This window comes from Homalodisca vitripennis, chromosome 2, assembly GCF_021130785.1.
Source record: "Homalodisca vitripennis isolate AUS2020 chromosome 2, UT_GWSS_2.1, whole genome shotgun sequence".
NCBI classification, from domain to species: Eukaryota; Metazoa; Arthropoda; class Insecta; order Hemiptera; family Cicadellidae; genus Homalodisca; species Homalodisca vitripennis.
In genome coordinates this window covers 187,307,473-187,324,950 of record NC_060208.1, presented here as the reverse complement: position 1 = coordinate 187,324,950, position 17,478 = coordinate 187,307,473, and the positions used below count along the sequence as shown (strand labels likewise).

General features: G+C 34.6%; 1 protein-coding gene across 2 annotated transcripts in view; it reads left to right on the top strand.

Annotated features, from left to right (window-relative positions):
- The window catches only part of LOC124355153 (ATP-dependent Clp protease proteolytic subunit, mitochondrial), a 39,431-nt gene extending 27,138 nt beyond the window's left edge, over positions 1-12,293 (top strand). For both annotated transcript variants that reach the window (XM_046806142.1, XM_046806143.1), the window contains exons 3-6: positions 1,080-1,171; positions 4,364-4,556; positions 6,611-6,716; positions 12,103-12,293. In XM_046806142.1, coding sequence (XP_046662098.1) covers positions 1,080-1,171; positions 4,364-4,556; positions 6,611-6,716; positions 12,103-12,245 — 534 coding nt within the window. In that variant the 3' untranslated portion in view covers positions 12,246-12,293. The remainder of the gene's footprint in view (positions 1-1,079; positions 1,172-4,363; positions 4,557-6,610; positions 6,717-12,102) is intronic.
- The last annotated feature ends 5,185 nt before the right edge of the window (positions 12,294-17,478 follow it).

Genomic DNA, 17,478 nt, shown 5'->3' with positions numbered 1-17,478 from the left:
GTTAGGTTTTCTCTATCAGGTTAATTAAATTTTGAATTGAACAGTATATTTCACTTGTTTACTCAGAACAAGTAAATATCTGGAAGGTTGATGCTTGTTCGATCTTAAAAAGAAGAGATCTATGTTCAGTAAAATGAACATTTTGATTTAAGTTTATTTTTAATATCTTGTTATTAAAAAAAGAACATTTTCCAACAACAAAGCTACACAAGACTTGATATATTCTCAAACTGAAATAAGAATATAAATGGTTTGTTTTCTGCTGTTAACATTTTTTGTATGTGAGATAAAGTGTTTACTACGAGTACAATCCCCACGGACACGACTTGGCAAAAATGTATCCTTAGAGACAATTTAATTGGTTATGGTGTAATTGTCAAAGGGATGGTCACAGACAGTACATGACAAGCTGAAATTTGTGCATTCTGTAGTTCATAAAAAAGATTTTCAAACCAAAGTATTTACCAAAGTACCAGATAAACTTCTCAGAAATTACCTTTTCATTACAAAAGACACAATGCAAGGCAAAGTGCACCAATACAGCTATACAAGACAAATTAATCTAAATGTAGAAATGATTTCTTATAGTAAAGCTCTGCTTAATACTGCAACTACATTACTGAACTGTCTTAACCCTCAAAGAGATTAATTTCAGAAATCATTTTTATATTTTATTTTTTGCCTTTTAATTGTCTGACTCTTGTGAAGAGACAATTTAAACTTTCACTTGGCCATAAAAAACAAAAACAAACACTATTTTTAAGATCTTTAAAATGATGGACATGACATGTGTTTGCCTTGATATTATTGAAATTCAAACATGGAACTCTCTGTTTTTGGGACACCTATTTTAACACAGTTGACATTTTTGGTGTTGATTAAGTAAGGAACCTGTTTAAACCAAACGTTTGCAGTTAGCTGTTTGAGCGCTAGATATTTGAGCCTGGTGGTCTGAAATATCCTGTATAATTAAATTACTTCATTTAATTTTTTTTATAAGTAAGTTGTGAATACATATATAATTCTCATCTTAAGGTTGAACTTTTTTAGCATTGAAAAAATCGGTACTTCTTGTTTAGATTGATGATTCCCTGTCATCTCTGGTTGTAGCACAGCTGTTATTTCTTCAGTCAGAGAACAGCAAGAAACCAGTTCACATGTACATCAACAGGTATTTTACATCTGACTAAATGTTTTTTATATCCTGTAACAACCTATCAATTTAGTTTGATTGTTTATGTATACATCATTTTATTTCATTATGGTTTTATACAAAAACATTTATGATCCTAGTGTGAATGAGAGGTTTTTTTCTCCGGACAATAACAAACAGTTACAATCCAGGGAAGACATTGCTGTTAGCAATTGGTATACCTGTTAGCCAGGATGCCATATATTCCTCTTTCAAGGTGAAAATTAAGCATTCTACATGTTTCGCTATATGTTTCGTTCATTTACAAGTTATTGAGTGATATGTTTAATTTATAAACACAGAATCTCGCTGATTAAAATAAAACATGTTTTTATCTTTGGACACTCTTAAAAATGGAGCTTATGATATAGTTTCTACTTTTAATATAGGAAATATTTTGTAGTATTTGGTGCCAAACAAGTTAGACAAGTAGTAGTTGGCAAATACAGAGTAAACTTTTAAGACAACTTAACGTCCAGTGGATTAATGAAGCTGAATAGGTCAACATACTGAAAAAGAGATTAGAAGAAATGGATAATCCAGAAAATCTATATATAGAAATGGAAACTACTTTGTGGCATAATCAAGTAAAAGATTACTTTATTTGTCGTTTCTTAAAAATGTTTATTTATGTACCCTACGTAAATGTAAATTATTTATGTATCCTTTTCTCAGAACCTACGACGTATTAAACCGAAATTGTTATCACAGATTTTAAACACCTGCTAGACTAAAGTTATAAATAACTCTTATGTCAAATCTAACAAAATGTACATGATTTATGAGTATCCAAATAAAATACCCTTAATTTGTTTAACTCATATAACAATTCATTAAAATTAAAATTTGCAATAGATTCCTGTAAAATGTTATAAAAAGTTAGATCAAAGTTTGAAGAAGACGGAGGAAGAATGTAAACCTTAATATAAAGAGAAAAGGATACATGAAATTGACCAATTTACTTTACCAATTCTCCTTAATGTTAAAATTATTCAAATGGACTTTTTCTGTAAATTAGAATTTTGTTGAAATTAGCCTTAGGAGTTGAACACCAGGCGCGGCTCCAGGGGGGGGGCCACGGGGCTTTTGCCCCCTCCGAGAATCAGGCTCGGATGGCAAAAATTAGGCATTTTACGCGAGGACTTAGGGACCTAGAACAGAGAGCGGCCAAAGCGCGTGGCGTTCAATAATGTTCGATGAAACAACGGACATATCACACAAATCTCAATTGAGTCTAGTCATCAGATACGTTACAAGTGCAGGGCAGGTCCACGAAAGCTTCGTAGGATTCATTGACACATTTGACGACATTTTAGAAACAGAGAAAAAACAGAATGAAGCAGAACAGGATGATGAACAGGAAGAAGAACGAAGAGAACCTGCAACTGAAACAAAGTTAACAGGGGAAGCAATAGGGCTTATCGTTATACGCATGCTGCAGAAGCTACGACTGAACCTTGACAAATGCATTGGAATTGCAACAGATAACTGCTCTGTAATGGTTTCATGAGTTGAAGGGTGCGGTGCAAGAGATACAGAAGTATGCGAGAAACGCCCTTCGCACTCCCTGCTTCAGTCACAAATTAAAACTTGTCCCTTTCGAAGTCAAATCAAGTTATCAGCATTAGAAATGCCATCGGAACGATGAAGAGCTGTGTGACTTTTTTTGATGACTCTCCTAAGAGAAATACGGTTTTGAAAACTAAGTGGGTCATCAACTGTCAGGTCTTTGCGAGACAAGGTGGATTGAGCGCCATGATGGTGTTCTACAGTACACAGTGGATTTGCCTCAAGTTATCGAGTGTCTGGATGAAATCAGCGACATGGGCCGATACGTCTTCATCTAGTATGGCTGTCCAGCTCCGCGCAGCGTTGACAGACCCCTTTTTCCTTGTGGCTGTTTTTCTGTCTTAGTGATGTTCTCGCGACCACCCCTTGCCTGTCAGTAAACTGTTACAGAAGTCCTCACTCACTTTGGACGTAGCGACGTCAGAAATATCTAACCTTGTGTCGGTTTTGTCTTCGCGCCGTGAGAATAATGTTAAGCACTTCAAAGGCATCTGGAAGAAAATTGAAGACATGACCAAAATTCTTGATGTCGTCATTCGAATTCCAAGAAGATGTATCCGTCAAGGATTCCGAGATAACTATTCAACGGACTCACCGCAAGAGTACTTCCGTCTAGCCGTCTTCAATCCTCTCCTTGACTTCATTGTGATGGACCTTAAAGACCGATTTCCACCCGAAGTAATACAAGTATTCAATTTACCTTGGCTTCTACCAGAGAATATGCTAAAGTTCTGCGGCTGACTTGGACCTAAAACAAAAAGCCACACAGTTTGTAGACTCATTTTTTTTCATTGTTGCCTTGCAGTAGTCCTGAAATGGCAAAACTGCAGCCGAATTGGAATTATGGTACAGTAAGTGGTCGAGAGGGGATCCAAACAACTTACCAAAGTCAAAGTCATCTGCAGATGTTCTTCAATCTTGCGATAAGGAGGCATACCAGTTAATTAACCACCTCTTAGTTATTTTGACTACCCTCCCTGTAAGCAACGCAACCCCAGAAAGGTCATTTTCAGGATTGAGGCGTTCTTAAGACGTGGCTAAGAAGCACAATGCGCCAAGACCGCTTAACTGGATTGGCCCTCATGCTTACGCACAGAGATGTTAATGTAGATATTGAAAAAAGTAATAGATAGATTTGCTAAGACGAGAGGTGGGTAAGCATCGGCTAGAATTTGCTTTGGATTAATTAAGCTTGACAGTGTAGTAGTAGAAATTAGAAATTCGATATGTTATGTTTTTAGAATTGTTCATGAATAAAAATACTCTTATTGCACTGTACCATTAATATGCCCTCATTTTTCTTCGTGTAAAACACTTCCCCATTCCCTGTTTCTCATTTCACGATTTTTTTGGGTTTTATTGCCCCTGTAAGTAGGCAACCTGCACGGTTTGCCCCCCCCCCCGAGAAGTCATTCTGGAGCCGCGCCTGTTGAACACACACTATATGAAATATAGTGACAGCTGACTTGCGTATTCTTTTAACTATTGGGCAAATAACAAACTCCTTACTACTATTCATTTTATTTACAGCTAGTAATAAGTGATCTTTTATTCATGTAGCAGTTTGTCATCTGTTAGTTGATGATAATGTTTGTTATGCAGCCCAGGTGGCAGTGTGACAGCAGGACTAGGTATATACGACACCATGCAGTATATATTACCACCTATAGCCACCTGGTGTGTGGGTCAGGCGTGTAGTATGGCAAGTCTGCTGCTTGCTGCAGGTGCGCCAGGCATGCGCCACTCTCTACCCAACGCTCGCATCATGATCCATCAGCCCTCCGGTGGTGTGCAGGTACCCATAATAAACATTTTACTGTACTGTATTAAAAGCAATTTCTCGGCTAAGTTCATTGACCACTTTGGTATGCCCTTTCATGTCAATATGGGAACCGTTCAAACTTTAATAAAATTCACAATTCCGTTATTTACAAACTTAGATAAAAAAATACATTTCTTAAACATTTTTGTTAATTGTAAATCCCATGAGAATAAATGAATCATATTTCCGCTGCCTCCAAATCTACATTCTTCTTTTGACTGAGCCGGAAGGACTATTTTAGAACAATTTATAACTAAATTTTAATATGTTTAAGTACCATAGTCTTGAAGACCATACAATTGAGTATGACTAGTGCCAGATCAAGCCAAAAGCATGTACTTTGTTATAAATTGTGTACTATGGAGTCTTGCTTATCTGCCATTTCTTATTACTTGATGTCAATCCAATGTAAAGATAACCTTTTTAACAAAGCATTTGTGGTAAGAATCTAGTATTTATTTTTATTAACTTTACCTCAACCTATATATACAGTTGTAAGTGAACTTATTATATATTTCTTTGCTAACTTGTCATGAACTGATTATATTTTTCTTTTAGATTAAGATTGTAAGCACATGTGTTGTCACATACTTACTTACTTACTGCCGTGGCTCTTGGTACCCAAGGTGTTACTTTGCCTCGCCAACACACTGCCTCCAGATCTCTCTATCCATTGCCTCTTCTTCCCTTCTTCCCAGTTTTCTTATGTCTCTTCTGATCTGGTCTCGCCATCTCAACTTGGGCCTTCCTGGTGGTCTTCTACCCTCCGGATTGTTTACAAGGACGTTCTTGACTAAGGAGTTGTCCTCCTTCCTTAGTAAATGGCTAGCCCATCTCATTCTCCTACTTCTCACCTCGGCCACTATGTCTGGGTCCATATATAGTTGCCTCAACTCTACATTATGTTTTATCCTCCACTCTCCATCTTCAAGGGTTGGCCCATAGATTTTTCTCAATAATTTGTTCTCAAATACTATCAAATGTGTTGTCACATATAATACAAAAATATATTAGGTGATTTAATTGGTAGATTTTAACATTAATTAAACATAATGTTAAAACAATAACTGTGTAATATTACAACTTTATTATACTGTTACCCAGATTCTTTTTCATTTGTTGTATTATCTAACTGTTTGCTTATCCAATGGCATTGTCATCCATTTATATCAAACTAGCGGACCCGGCGCGCTTCGCTGCGCATTTCAATAAGTTTCCCGCGGCTTTGCACGCAATTTCCCGTTGAAAACAGTACACTATATTCACTTATTCATTTTCTATCACATTCTAAACATTGCTGAGATAATTGATAGTCGTTCCTTCGTGAGCTTCTTGGGCGCATTATGAAGGTATGTACCACATTCCTGATACTTCTGTCAAAAAAAAAACAACTAAGGTTGATTTTATAACATTCTTTATATTTGTAGCCAACGTAAGATAGTAATTATGATATCTGCATTGCTCTTCTGATCAAGCATGAGCATGGTTTATATTAAATAAATATTGCAGTTAAAGGTGAATTTTTACGTCAAATTTGAATTGTATTATCTGGATAGTAAAGTCTATGTTTAACAGTGATTGCAGAAACAGTTTAAACAAAATTTGTCGTTTCTCTTAAGCTTACTCTATGCTTTAAAACTATAAGTGTAGTAATTAAATTATATATAAATATATTTTTTGTCGCATTATATATGTTTACAAAGAACAGCTGATTAAAAATTTGAAAAGACTCTTTCACTTAATAACATATGTTTGCTGCAATGCATTTCTTACGGGTATTTCTGTAACCAGTGGGGCGGAATCCTGAATCGGGAAAGGGATAAAAAGTATCCTATAACCTTCTACAGATCAAGACGAACAAATTTTAAAAAAAATTAGGCGAATCCGTCCAGCCGTTTGTGAGTGATGCTGTTACACACGAACAGTTTCATTTTTATATAATAGATAAGCAAGACTCTGCCGAATTAAATTTGTTAAAAAATATAAGCGAGTAATTTAAGTGTAAAATGTGATTTTTTAAATTTTAGGGACAAGCCACCGATATCCAGATTCAAGCCGAGGAAATAATAAAACTGAAAAAGCAAATTAACAATTTATATGTGAAGCACACAGGACTTCCAATAGAAAAAATAGGTAAGTATGTTCTAACGCAATAAACAACATCATTATCATAGATACATTGTGATGATTCCTATGGCTTTATTCAGATGAAATGTAATATGAATTGTGATGTGTGAAATATAAGATTTAATATTTTCTATTAGTTACAAAATAATTATATAATATTTCTTTTCAGCTCAATATGCTTTGTCTCAAACATATGTACTTATACAGTGTTCCCAGTATACAATTTATACATTAGGAATCAATCAGCAATTTCAATAATGCTAAACAAAAAATGTATTTCTACATAAATAATAACCATCTTTAAATCTTTATAAAATATTAAATTTATGCTTAGTATAGCATACAATTAATTAAAAATATATTTGTATTGATAATTTTTAATTGGCACCAACGCTGTTATGTGTTTGGCAATTTCTTTGAATTAAAAAATCTATAGTGGTTTAGATAGCAAATTACTAAACATTACTCAGAGTAACACACATAAACAATAATAAAAGAAAGGGTATTATGATTGTACCAAAAGACTGTACATTATACAGCATATCCTGTAACTCTCTGGACAGAGGTATATCACATTATTGCTCAGGTCAAGACAAACACATTTCATATAATTATGAACATGTGTCTCCAGTACTTAGTTTCCCATCTGTCTGTCTGTATGTGTATTTCATGAAAAACTGTATGTATATCTTAAAAGCTAACTCATTAAATCCTACCAAATTTGAGTAAAGGTTTATGGTAACAATACCAACTACTGCAATAAATATTATGATATTATCTTTAATACTTTTAAAATGTTGGACAATAAAACAATGTAAGGCAATTCTGTAGGTGTTTCTAAGATATTTTGTGAGTGATCAGGGACGCATGCAATGGCAGTAAAAGATGGTTTTTATAAAACAGTCGCGTTTCCATTCAGTCATGTAAATAAGTTAGTCTACAGATAATGTAAATATGGTGGGAAGGGTTGATTCAATATGAATTTTGAGTTCAGCTTAGTGTAGCATATGAAATCGGACTGTTACAAACTTACCTGTAAAATTAAAAGTTTTAAAAACCAAAGTAATGTATACAAATATTAAATGTTTACTCTTTAAGAGGGGTTTCCTAAGTAAAAATCCCTTGAAATATAAAATATGTCTGTATATTAATGTTTATTACGCATTTAAGGCAAATATAACAGTGTTGTTCCATACAGCTGGTTATAGCCCAATGCAGATTTCTCTCCATTAGCGACTGTTTTCACTTTCGATTAAAAATTGTATTCTATAACACTACTATTTCAACTATCAAGGTAAAGTTTAAGACTTTGAAGTTTAAAAAAATAACTTGACATACATGAAAATGATAACCAACCATCAAACCACTGACACAAAATATCAGTCACCATACGACACATTTCCCTGTGTTTTATGCTGTAATCCAATATATGGTTTTATATTTGATTAATTTAAGTTTTGGGTTAATTTAAAATTCATGTTCTTCCTTGCACTATATTGAGGCAACGATAAAAGTATTCATTAGGGTATGTGCTAAAAAAACATGAAATTCCAGCTGTGGTAAAATACTTCATTGATGAATTTATCTTTAGATCACTTTAGATATCAGTACTTTGTGAAATTTCACTGTACAAAGATTGATTGCAATAAATCGATGTGACTGGATTATATATTTATTATTGCTTCGTTTTTCATCCATTTAAGTCAGTTGTTAGTTATAGAAGGAAATTTTTTGCTTTAACAGCAAGTTAAATTGTGATTGTTTTGGAATGTGAATATGATTTGATCATATGTATGCAGTAAATCCAGCCACACATCAAAAAGCTTAAGGCATAGAGAGGTCATGTGGTGGTATCTAAGTCAAATATTTCTTTATTACTTTAATAGATCATGGCAAGAATTGGGTTGAAATAAGAGAACTTTTTCAATAAACAATATGAATTTATTTGAAAACCATATTTTTATCAAGAATCTCACAGCAAGAGGTCAGGAACTGTGTGGATCAGTAGGCTGAGTACACCTTTTGGGGTGTGTTTAATATCGACTAAGTGAAGTACACATAAACAGATTCTCAATACCATTTCAGAGGAACTGATTCAGTTCGTCCACATAACATTAGACAAATGAATTCTGAAAGCCTTGGTGTTCTTGTTAATGCAGGTCTATCAAATGATGATTACAGTTTGCCCTTGTATTTATCCTATGACATAGGAATTAATGTTCATCCTACCTATGATGAACTTTTAAAAGAAAAAAGAGCATTGGTATCCACACAGTACTGAAATTTATGAAACATTTGCTAGAGTACCTTTACAATCATTGCTTGACCATATCATATAATCTTTTTTCTCAACGATATGTTCCTCCCGTAAATGGGGTTGTGATGGCTTATCCACATAGCCAGTAAGTAAGATGGTCATAGTAAGTACAAGCAAACATTTCAAGACATGGACACGATTGATGCCAGATTTTTTCTGAAATCTTTTGTATCTAAATAGAGGATAATAGTACTTTATTTTGGAAAAATCCAAAACCAGTTTCTACTAAATTGTGCATACCAAATTAATTTTCATTTTAATAAGAAACATTTGAAGTAGCAGAACAAGAAATTCAAAGAATAAATAGACGAAATTTAACGACCTTCATCATAACTGATACGTTGTCGTAACTGTCAGTCATGTTTTAACATTTTCTAGGAAAGATGGGAAAGTTGTACAAGTTATATAAAAGACAATACACACTATCTTACATTGTTTAATGAATTAATCAAACAAATATTTCTGTTTATTATTATCAATTAAGATTTCTGCGTTCTTTATAACGTTATAATTTAATTCAAACAATCTTTGTAGTGATTTAATTGCCTTGGTATTTTACTCAATTTAACGTGTTGTGTTATACTTGGCTTTTATCAAATTCCATACGATCTTCTTACATTTTAACTTTTATTGCATTAATACTAAATTAACAAAATATCTTACTTTAGAATATTTCCACTTTGTATGTATGTACGAGGGTCTTCCAGAAAGTAAAGAACGATTGCGCATCACGGGCGGCGCACTTCCCTCACCACCGCGGTAGATAGCTTGTTCGTTAGCCACACCTTCTGCCTCAGTGTGAGCTGAGTAGCGGTACCGTGAGGTACGTTTGCGTCTCCTGTGAAAGTTTAAAATGGCGGCGTTAATTGAAAATCCCGCCAAGTGTGAACTGCGTAGTGTGATACGGTTTCTGAATGCACAGAATGTTCGACCTATTGAAATTTATAGGCAAATTAAGGCAGTTTACGGTGACAATGCGATGAACGAGTCATCAGTGAGAAAATGGTGCATTCAATTTAAGGAAGGTCGAACTAATGTGCACGACGAGGAACGAAGTGGAAGGCCGTCACTCGTTACTGACGAGTTGGCAGCGAAAGTTGATGGAAAAATTCAACAAAACCGTCGTTTCACTTTGAGTGGTCTAGTGGAATTTTTTCCACAAATTTCAAGGTCGCTTTTGCACGAAATAGTGACTGAACGTCTTGGTTATCAGAAAATGTGTGCTCGTTGGGTGCCTAAGATTCTTACTGATGTCCACAAGACTAAACGGATGGGAGCAGCTCTTGAGTTTTTGACTCAGTATGACGAAGAAGGTGATGCGTTTCTTGACCGCATCGTAACGGGTGACGAAACTTGGGTTTCCTATCGAACCCCGGAAACAAAGCTCCAGTCAATGGAATGGCATCACTCGAATTCACCAACAAAAAACAGGAAAGAAAAACCAAATTTGAACACCAGGAAATTGATGGCACAGTTTTTTGGGACCGAAAAGGCCTAATCCATGTGGAGTTCATGCCGAGAGGCGAAACAATCAACTCAGAGGCCTACATCGAGACCTTGCATCGGCTTCGCCGCGCTATTCAGAACAAACGACGCGGAATGCTGTCGTCGAAAGTGGTGCTGATCCACGACAATGCTCGGCCTCATTGCAGTGCACGAACCAAAGCAGAACTCAATTCTTTCAAATGGCAAATCTTCGGACACCCTCCGTATAGTCCAGATCTGGCTCCGAGTGACTATCACTTGTTTCCAAAGTTGAAAGTGTTTTTAGGCGGAAAAAACTTTTTGGGTGACGAAGACCTCAAAGAAGGAGTAAAAACGTGGCTTCATTCCTTGGCGGCAGAACAGTATAACGTCGGTATAGAAAAACTGGTGCCACGCTACAACAAGTCCCTTGACAGTTCCGGCGATTTTGTAGAAAAATAGAGTAAGTTTATAAGTATTTATAAATAAATTTTCATGCTCTTATCTTTTGTTTTTATTGACTTATAACAAAACGTTCTTTACTTTCTGGAAGACCCTCGTATATGTAATGATAATTATTCTTGAAAAGTCTATCTATACTTCTATTTTCTTAATTTTTCCAAAAACTGAGTATGAAACCGGAAATTGTTCGATAAAACGATGATAAAGTGTAAATTTTAATATCTAGTTTATTTTATATAAAACTGGCTTACGAGAAGCATAAAGTGGAATGTTTGCTATAATTTGGCTTTTTGTTTCCTATAAATCATCCCCAATAGTAAAGGGGGATATAATCCTCCCAAACCCTTGCTTTCGGCTTTGCTAGTTTAGATTCCTCATATAACTTTTCATCATTCAAAAAAGGAACAACTAGGATTTTGGTCATTTGGCATTAGACTATTTTATTATGAATCAAAACATACACTATACAATGTTATGGTGAGAATTGTGAAAAATTCCTATAACTATATTCTCAAAAGAAAAGTGTTTGCCCAAAATATTCTGATGTACCTTTGTTATTAATACATAGTTTTCATGGTAAAGCATTTTTATGTGTAATAAGTTTGAACCTCCTTTTACTTTTTAAAAACCATATGGGTAAATTCTTCTAGAGAAAAAAAAATGGGATAGAGTCTAAGTGGAGTGTAGTCCATTGATTTCTTATAGTGGTGGACCATTTTCCTCTTCTTGAAAAGATGATAAATTTTATTCTAATTTTTCGAAACAGTCATGACTTTTTTGCCAAAAATGTCAATTGTTTATGTTATTCATAAGGTAATTTTCTGTCATTCTAGTAGTGTATTGGATATGCTTAATAGTTGAAATCACATGATATTTGAAATATATGGTTTTTAAATCAGCACAAAGAGTGTTCTTTGATAGAAAAATTTCTCAGAATTTCCATTAAATATCTGCATTAGTTTCTGAGAACAGTATTGAAAAATATGACTACCTATAATAAACTGTGTTGCTATTTTGGGGAGCCTCAGGGTATATCTAACCAATGGTAGAGTAGCACTGTTCTTGTACAATTTCCATAAATCGTACGTGTTTATAATGTATTGGCAATGTACATGAGAATGTGGAATTAATTTACCATTTTTGTTGCAGAGGCAAACATGGAGAGAGATAAGTTTATGTCTCCTTCAGATGCTAAAGACTTCGGTATCATTGATGAGATTCTTGATCATCCACCAAAGTTCGGAGAAAAGGACGAGAACTTGTTCAGTCAAAGTACTCCACTCTCTAACTAGGCAAACTATTTGTACTTTGTTGATTTTGTATTAAAAAGTAATAATTTATGGTCTTGTTACTTTTATTTATTCATTTATGAACCTAAATTCACAACACCTGTACCGAATTTAGAAGGCCACAACCATTTTACGCAACTCACTCAATGTATGCAGTTATTGAAAAAAACTCAAGTAATTTAATTAAAAACAGGGACAGTCTGAAATCATAGAGGGTATGTAGCTATAAAACAAAGTCTGGGCCTTTATTTTCTTGTGAATGATACAGATTTCCTGACTTACCGGGGGGATGGAACAACCCCAGACAAAAGGGTTCTGAGTTTTATAAATATTAACTACTGTAAATAACTGTTTATGTTATTTTGACAATAACAATTAACTGAAAACAAATACTTTTTTAAGAATAAACATTAATGCTTTCTCGTATTAGTTACAATAATATTAAATATGACACAATGCAAGTATTAATTTCACGTCCATTAAACAAGTGTTTTTCATAGCCTTCACAAAACATATACCTTGTCTTTGCTGTGGTGTTTTCTTAGATTCCATTATTACAATTGGCTTAAAATACCGTAAAGAAAATTATAATTTTTTATAGTAAATAAAATTAAGTAAGAATAAAAAGGTAAATGTAATAGCAATAATGAATAGATTGTACCCTCATATCACAAAAAATAGCAGTGTAGCACAAGCACAGCTATATTGGCGGAAAAGAGTACTGTAATCAGCTGATGGTAAAACCAGTGCTGCCGACACGCCAAGTAGTTCTTGTTTGTTTCACGCTAAAATGCTCAATAATGTTTATATTGTTTTTGTTTTTTTAGGACAAGAAGCTGAGAAATTTCACTTAGATCTAAAAGAACCTTTGCACTGCTTTTAAAGTAAGGGTATTCTGGATGGGTAAGGTTGGGGAGTAGGGACTGCCCCCGTCAAGATCCATGAGGAAGGATTTTGGGCATTAATCTCAGTTAGAAGGGCAGGCCAGCTGTATACCAAGCTCTCCATTCAAAGCGGGCAGGGGTGGTACGCCCTTATGTCTAGGCTAGTAACTGTCTCCAACATTTAAGAAACTCCACAAAACTCCAACAGTCATCCCCCACAGTGAACTAGACCTATCGATCTATCTACCCGTGCACCTTAATATCTCGATGTTTGCGGTTAGTGATATGCCACTTCTGGATCTCAATGGGATGGTTGATATTTAAGTAACATCGGTTTTAGCTGTAACCTGTGTATGATCAATAAACCAGCCAAAAGTGAACCCTCCTGGTGTAATTAATTGATTATTTCTATTATAGAGGTAAGTATTTTATTTGTATAATATCTTTGTAATACAATACTTTTGCACCCATAAAATATTAACATTATTATTTAAACATAATAGTTCACACCTCTAAGATATATTATGTGGCTGTGTTTAATAAAGTAAGCTAAGCTGGGGCTGTCATTGTGGTGTGTTGTAAAACACATTATTCCATTCGCGCTTACTTTACTACAGTCTAGAAGTAGTAGTGATCCTAGTCATTGAGCAATTCAGCTACTGTCAAGCATGGCTTTTAAGCTGATTTCCTTTCTGTGTTTTATGTTAATGAGAAGAATTTAATTATGAAAAAAAAAATCGTTGCAGCAAAAGATTAGTCAGTCCCGAGATAGAACCTCAGTAGGAAATTACAGGTTTTAAAGATGAAAAAAAATCTATCTAAAAACAAAAGAATTTGAAAGTTAATGATTTGTCATACTTTATTTGAGCTAGGCTTTCATCTTTGCCAGAATATCACTAACATATTTTTCTAAAAATGAATTTAATATTAAATTTAGTAGACTGTGTATGTAAAAATTACAAATTTTTACCAGTATATAGCGCATTATATGTTTCCGGAAAGGCCCCCTGAATATTTTGTAGGCGCAACCTAAGTTCCAATAATATTAACGGAGCCCTAGTATTTGATTTAGAAATATGATTATATGAGGAATAAAACATTTCTCTACCTATTGTCGCTATTCTCCGTCGATTTGTAATATCAAGTATTAAAATGTTGTGTTATAGGAGGGCTCCTAAAATTATTATTGTGTTCCTTTATCCCTTTATTGGATGTGAAGAGTCTCTAACTAAATTAAAAACAAGTTCAGTATTCATTTAAGTTTAACTTTCACAACTTGAGCCAAGACAAGAATATTAAACCATCTACATTAAACAGGACCTGCATTGTAAATGTTTCAAACCTTAAACCAGTATAATTTTTTAAAGAGTGAACCCTTTAAGGCCGGATTTGCGGCACTGTACTCTACTAAATACACGTTTAATTTGATGCACTATTATGCTCTCATTTATAATTATTTCTGACTCCTTGCAGGAAATTTCTCTGACATGACAAAAATATGGTAGTTACTTCAAAAAGTACATTTATAGATGCAGTAATGATGTACAAAGTTTCATTGCTTTACCTTTAATCGTTCGGGAATTATCAAGCCCGTGCGGAACTTTTTTACACCCTGTATTTGAAGAGCCAACGCTTTTGGTAATCAAAAGCGAGCTTAATACTTCATTAATCACAGTTATACCGGGAAAAAACAAACACAGTTCATTAGCTGAGTAAAAATAAAAGGTGCATTATCTTGAGTAAATTAATGTAGAGATTTAATCATCAGAGACCAATGAATTGTAAATCTAAGCGTCTTAAAAGTTTGACAAGCTTTAAGAGCGTGTAGGTTGAGCAGGTTTCAGTTGCATTAGTGACGTCATAGGAACGCGAACAATTTGCGCCAAGATAGCGACCAGGACGCGGTGCACGTCCGACTGCAACTCATTAGCACTCGAGCCTTGTTTGTCCTAGGCTCGAGTGACTTTCAAAATGTCATTTAAATTCCAGAATAAATAATTATAGATAGTTGGCGAGCCCTGCCGACCGGAGCCAACAACCTTCCTCCAAGCACTGATGGGACTTACACAACTATGTAGTTAGCTTACTTATACTCCCGTGACCCATCTTCGTCTACACTCACACTAACCTCTTTGACATTTTCTCTTAAAAATTATTTCTGAGTCGGTAGAATTTCTTCAACCTCCTCTCTACGAAATTTTGAAGACGGAGCTTATATTGGCCACTATTAGCTTAATTACATTTAAAACACACAAACCAACACATAAAAACTTTTGTTTTTTTGAGGTCTTTCGATAGCAAGACTATTTTCGTTCGTGATGTTCTGACGAAGATAGCCTCGCTATCGAAAGGCCCCACTAAAATAAAAGTTTTTAAGTATTGGTTTGTTTGTGTGTTTTAAATGTTTAAGTTATCTACGAAATATTTGTCTCAAAGTCCAGGCGGCGGGGGAAATATTGCATGAACACTAAATGTTGCATGGATAGTCATTAACGTTATGAAACTGATTATATTGAGTATAATCGTTTAATTTCATTACGTGATTAATGTCTGAATCTGTACAAAACATTTATTGAGAACGGGCATGAGTGTTTTGATCAATAAAAGGATTGTTATCAAAATTTTATATATATATATATATATATATATATATATATATATATATATATATATATATATATATATACAGGGTGTTCTGAAAAAAGGTGCCCATAAGTCAGGGCGTGATTCCTCACATCAAAATAAGAAAAAAGGTCTAATTAACATAGGTCCGAAAATGCTTAGTTACCAAGTTATACAGGGTGAAAGATTTCGTCTGAATTTCAGTTCCTCTGCTGCAACGAAGCCCTACGGGTATTTGTTGGCTGTTAATTAAGATGTACAATTTAGCGTACTTTATGTAAAATTAACTGAAAAATTGAATAAAACCGTTTCCAGACCTGTAGCTACAGTAATTTTTAAGATATGTGACGAAATACGCGAAACTTGGTCCCGAAAAACAAGTTACATTTAGGTTTGAAGCAGATTTACTATGTTAAATGTACAATAAACACAAAATATTTTTTCACGGTACTTGTAGAAAATTTAATTTCGAAGAGAAAGATGTAAAATAAGTCTATAATAGACAAACGCAAACTTTAAAAAATAATCCTTAATTACATACAAAACGCATGAAAAATAGACAAAATCTGTTAAGCTCTCTACAAATGTAATATTGAAATTAAAACAGCTGTTTTATTAAAATATTTGATTTGAGAAACAAAATAATTTCTATTTAAAACATATGTTTTAACAATGTAACATTGTTTATAATAATTTAAATAAACATTACAAGCAGCTATTTTTCCATTGCTCATTAAGTGCGTGTGTTGATCTGTACTTTAATACAAGTTAGTGCGAGTGCCGTTGAAGTTAATTTTTGATAGCTAATAATATCTTATTCATCATGGCAGGTAATATGAATATTATGTACACTAATGGTGAAATGGCAGACATGCATTTAATGTACGGTCTTGCACATTGCAACAGTCGTCAGGCTAAAAAAAAAAAAAAAAGTAAAGAATGTCTTATTTTACCAGGCGAAGTTAGGGCTAAAAAGCCCTCTCTAACACTTAACCTGGGGACCAACGGCTTAAAGGTGACTTCCGAACCACCACCAATGGCCGGGCTGGCGGGCCGCTTGCAAGGACAGGATCGCTCAGCGGTCACCTGTCCAAGCAGCAGCCACGCTCGGCGTTGCTTGATCTGGTTATCTTGCGATAACCGCCGTACCCACTACACTGCGCCATTGGCAAGGCTAGACGACTCTATCAGGAACATTTTCCTCATAGACAGTTACCGACTCATAAAATGTTTTCTTCCATTCATAGAAGGCTAAGCGAGACGGGAACCTTTAAATCTGGAAAAGTTGGTAGATCAGGACGGCCACGTACAACGTGTACAGCTGAATTGGAGGAGGGCGTGTTGGACGAAATAGAGAATCATCCTGGAAGAAATACTAGAGAACTAGCCTTGGATTTCGGTGTTAGTAATTCAATTGTCTGGAAGATTTTACACGAGCAGCAGTTGCATTCTTATCACTATCAAAGGGTCCAGGCTCTTTTGCCTCGAGATTACTTTCCTCGTGTTCAGCTATGCCAATGGCTTATCCAAAGGTGCAGAAATCCACATTTTTTAAATTACATTATCTTTACTGATGAAGCAAAATTTTCAAGAATGGCTATTCTTAACACCCACAATACTCACATGTGGGCAATTGAAAATCCACGTGCTATTTCAGAGAACCGTCACCAATATCAGTTTTCTATAAACGTATGGGCTGCTATTCTGGGTGATAAAATTTTTATTAGTTT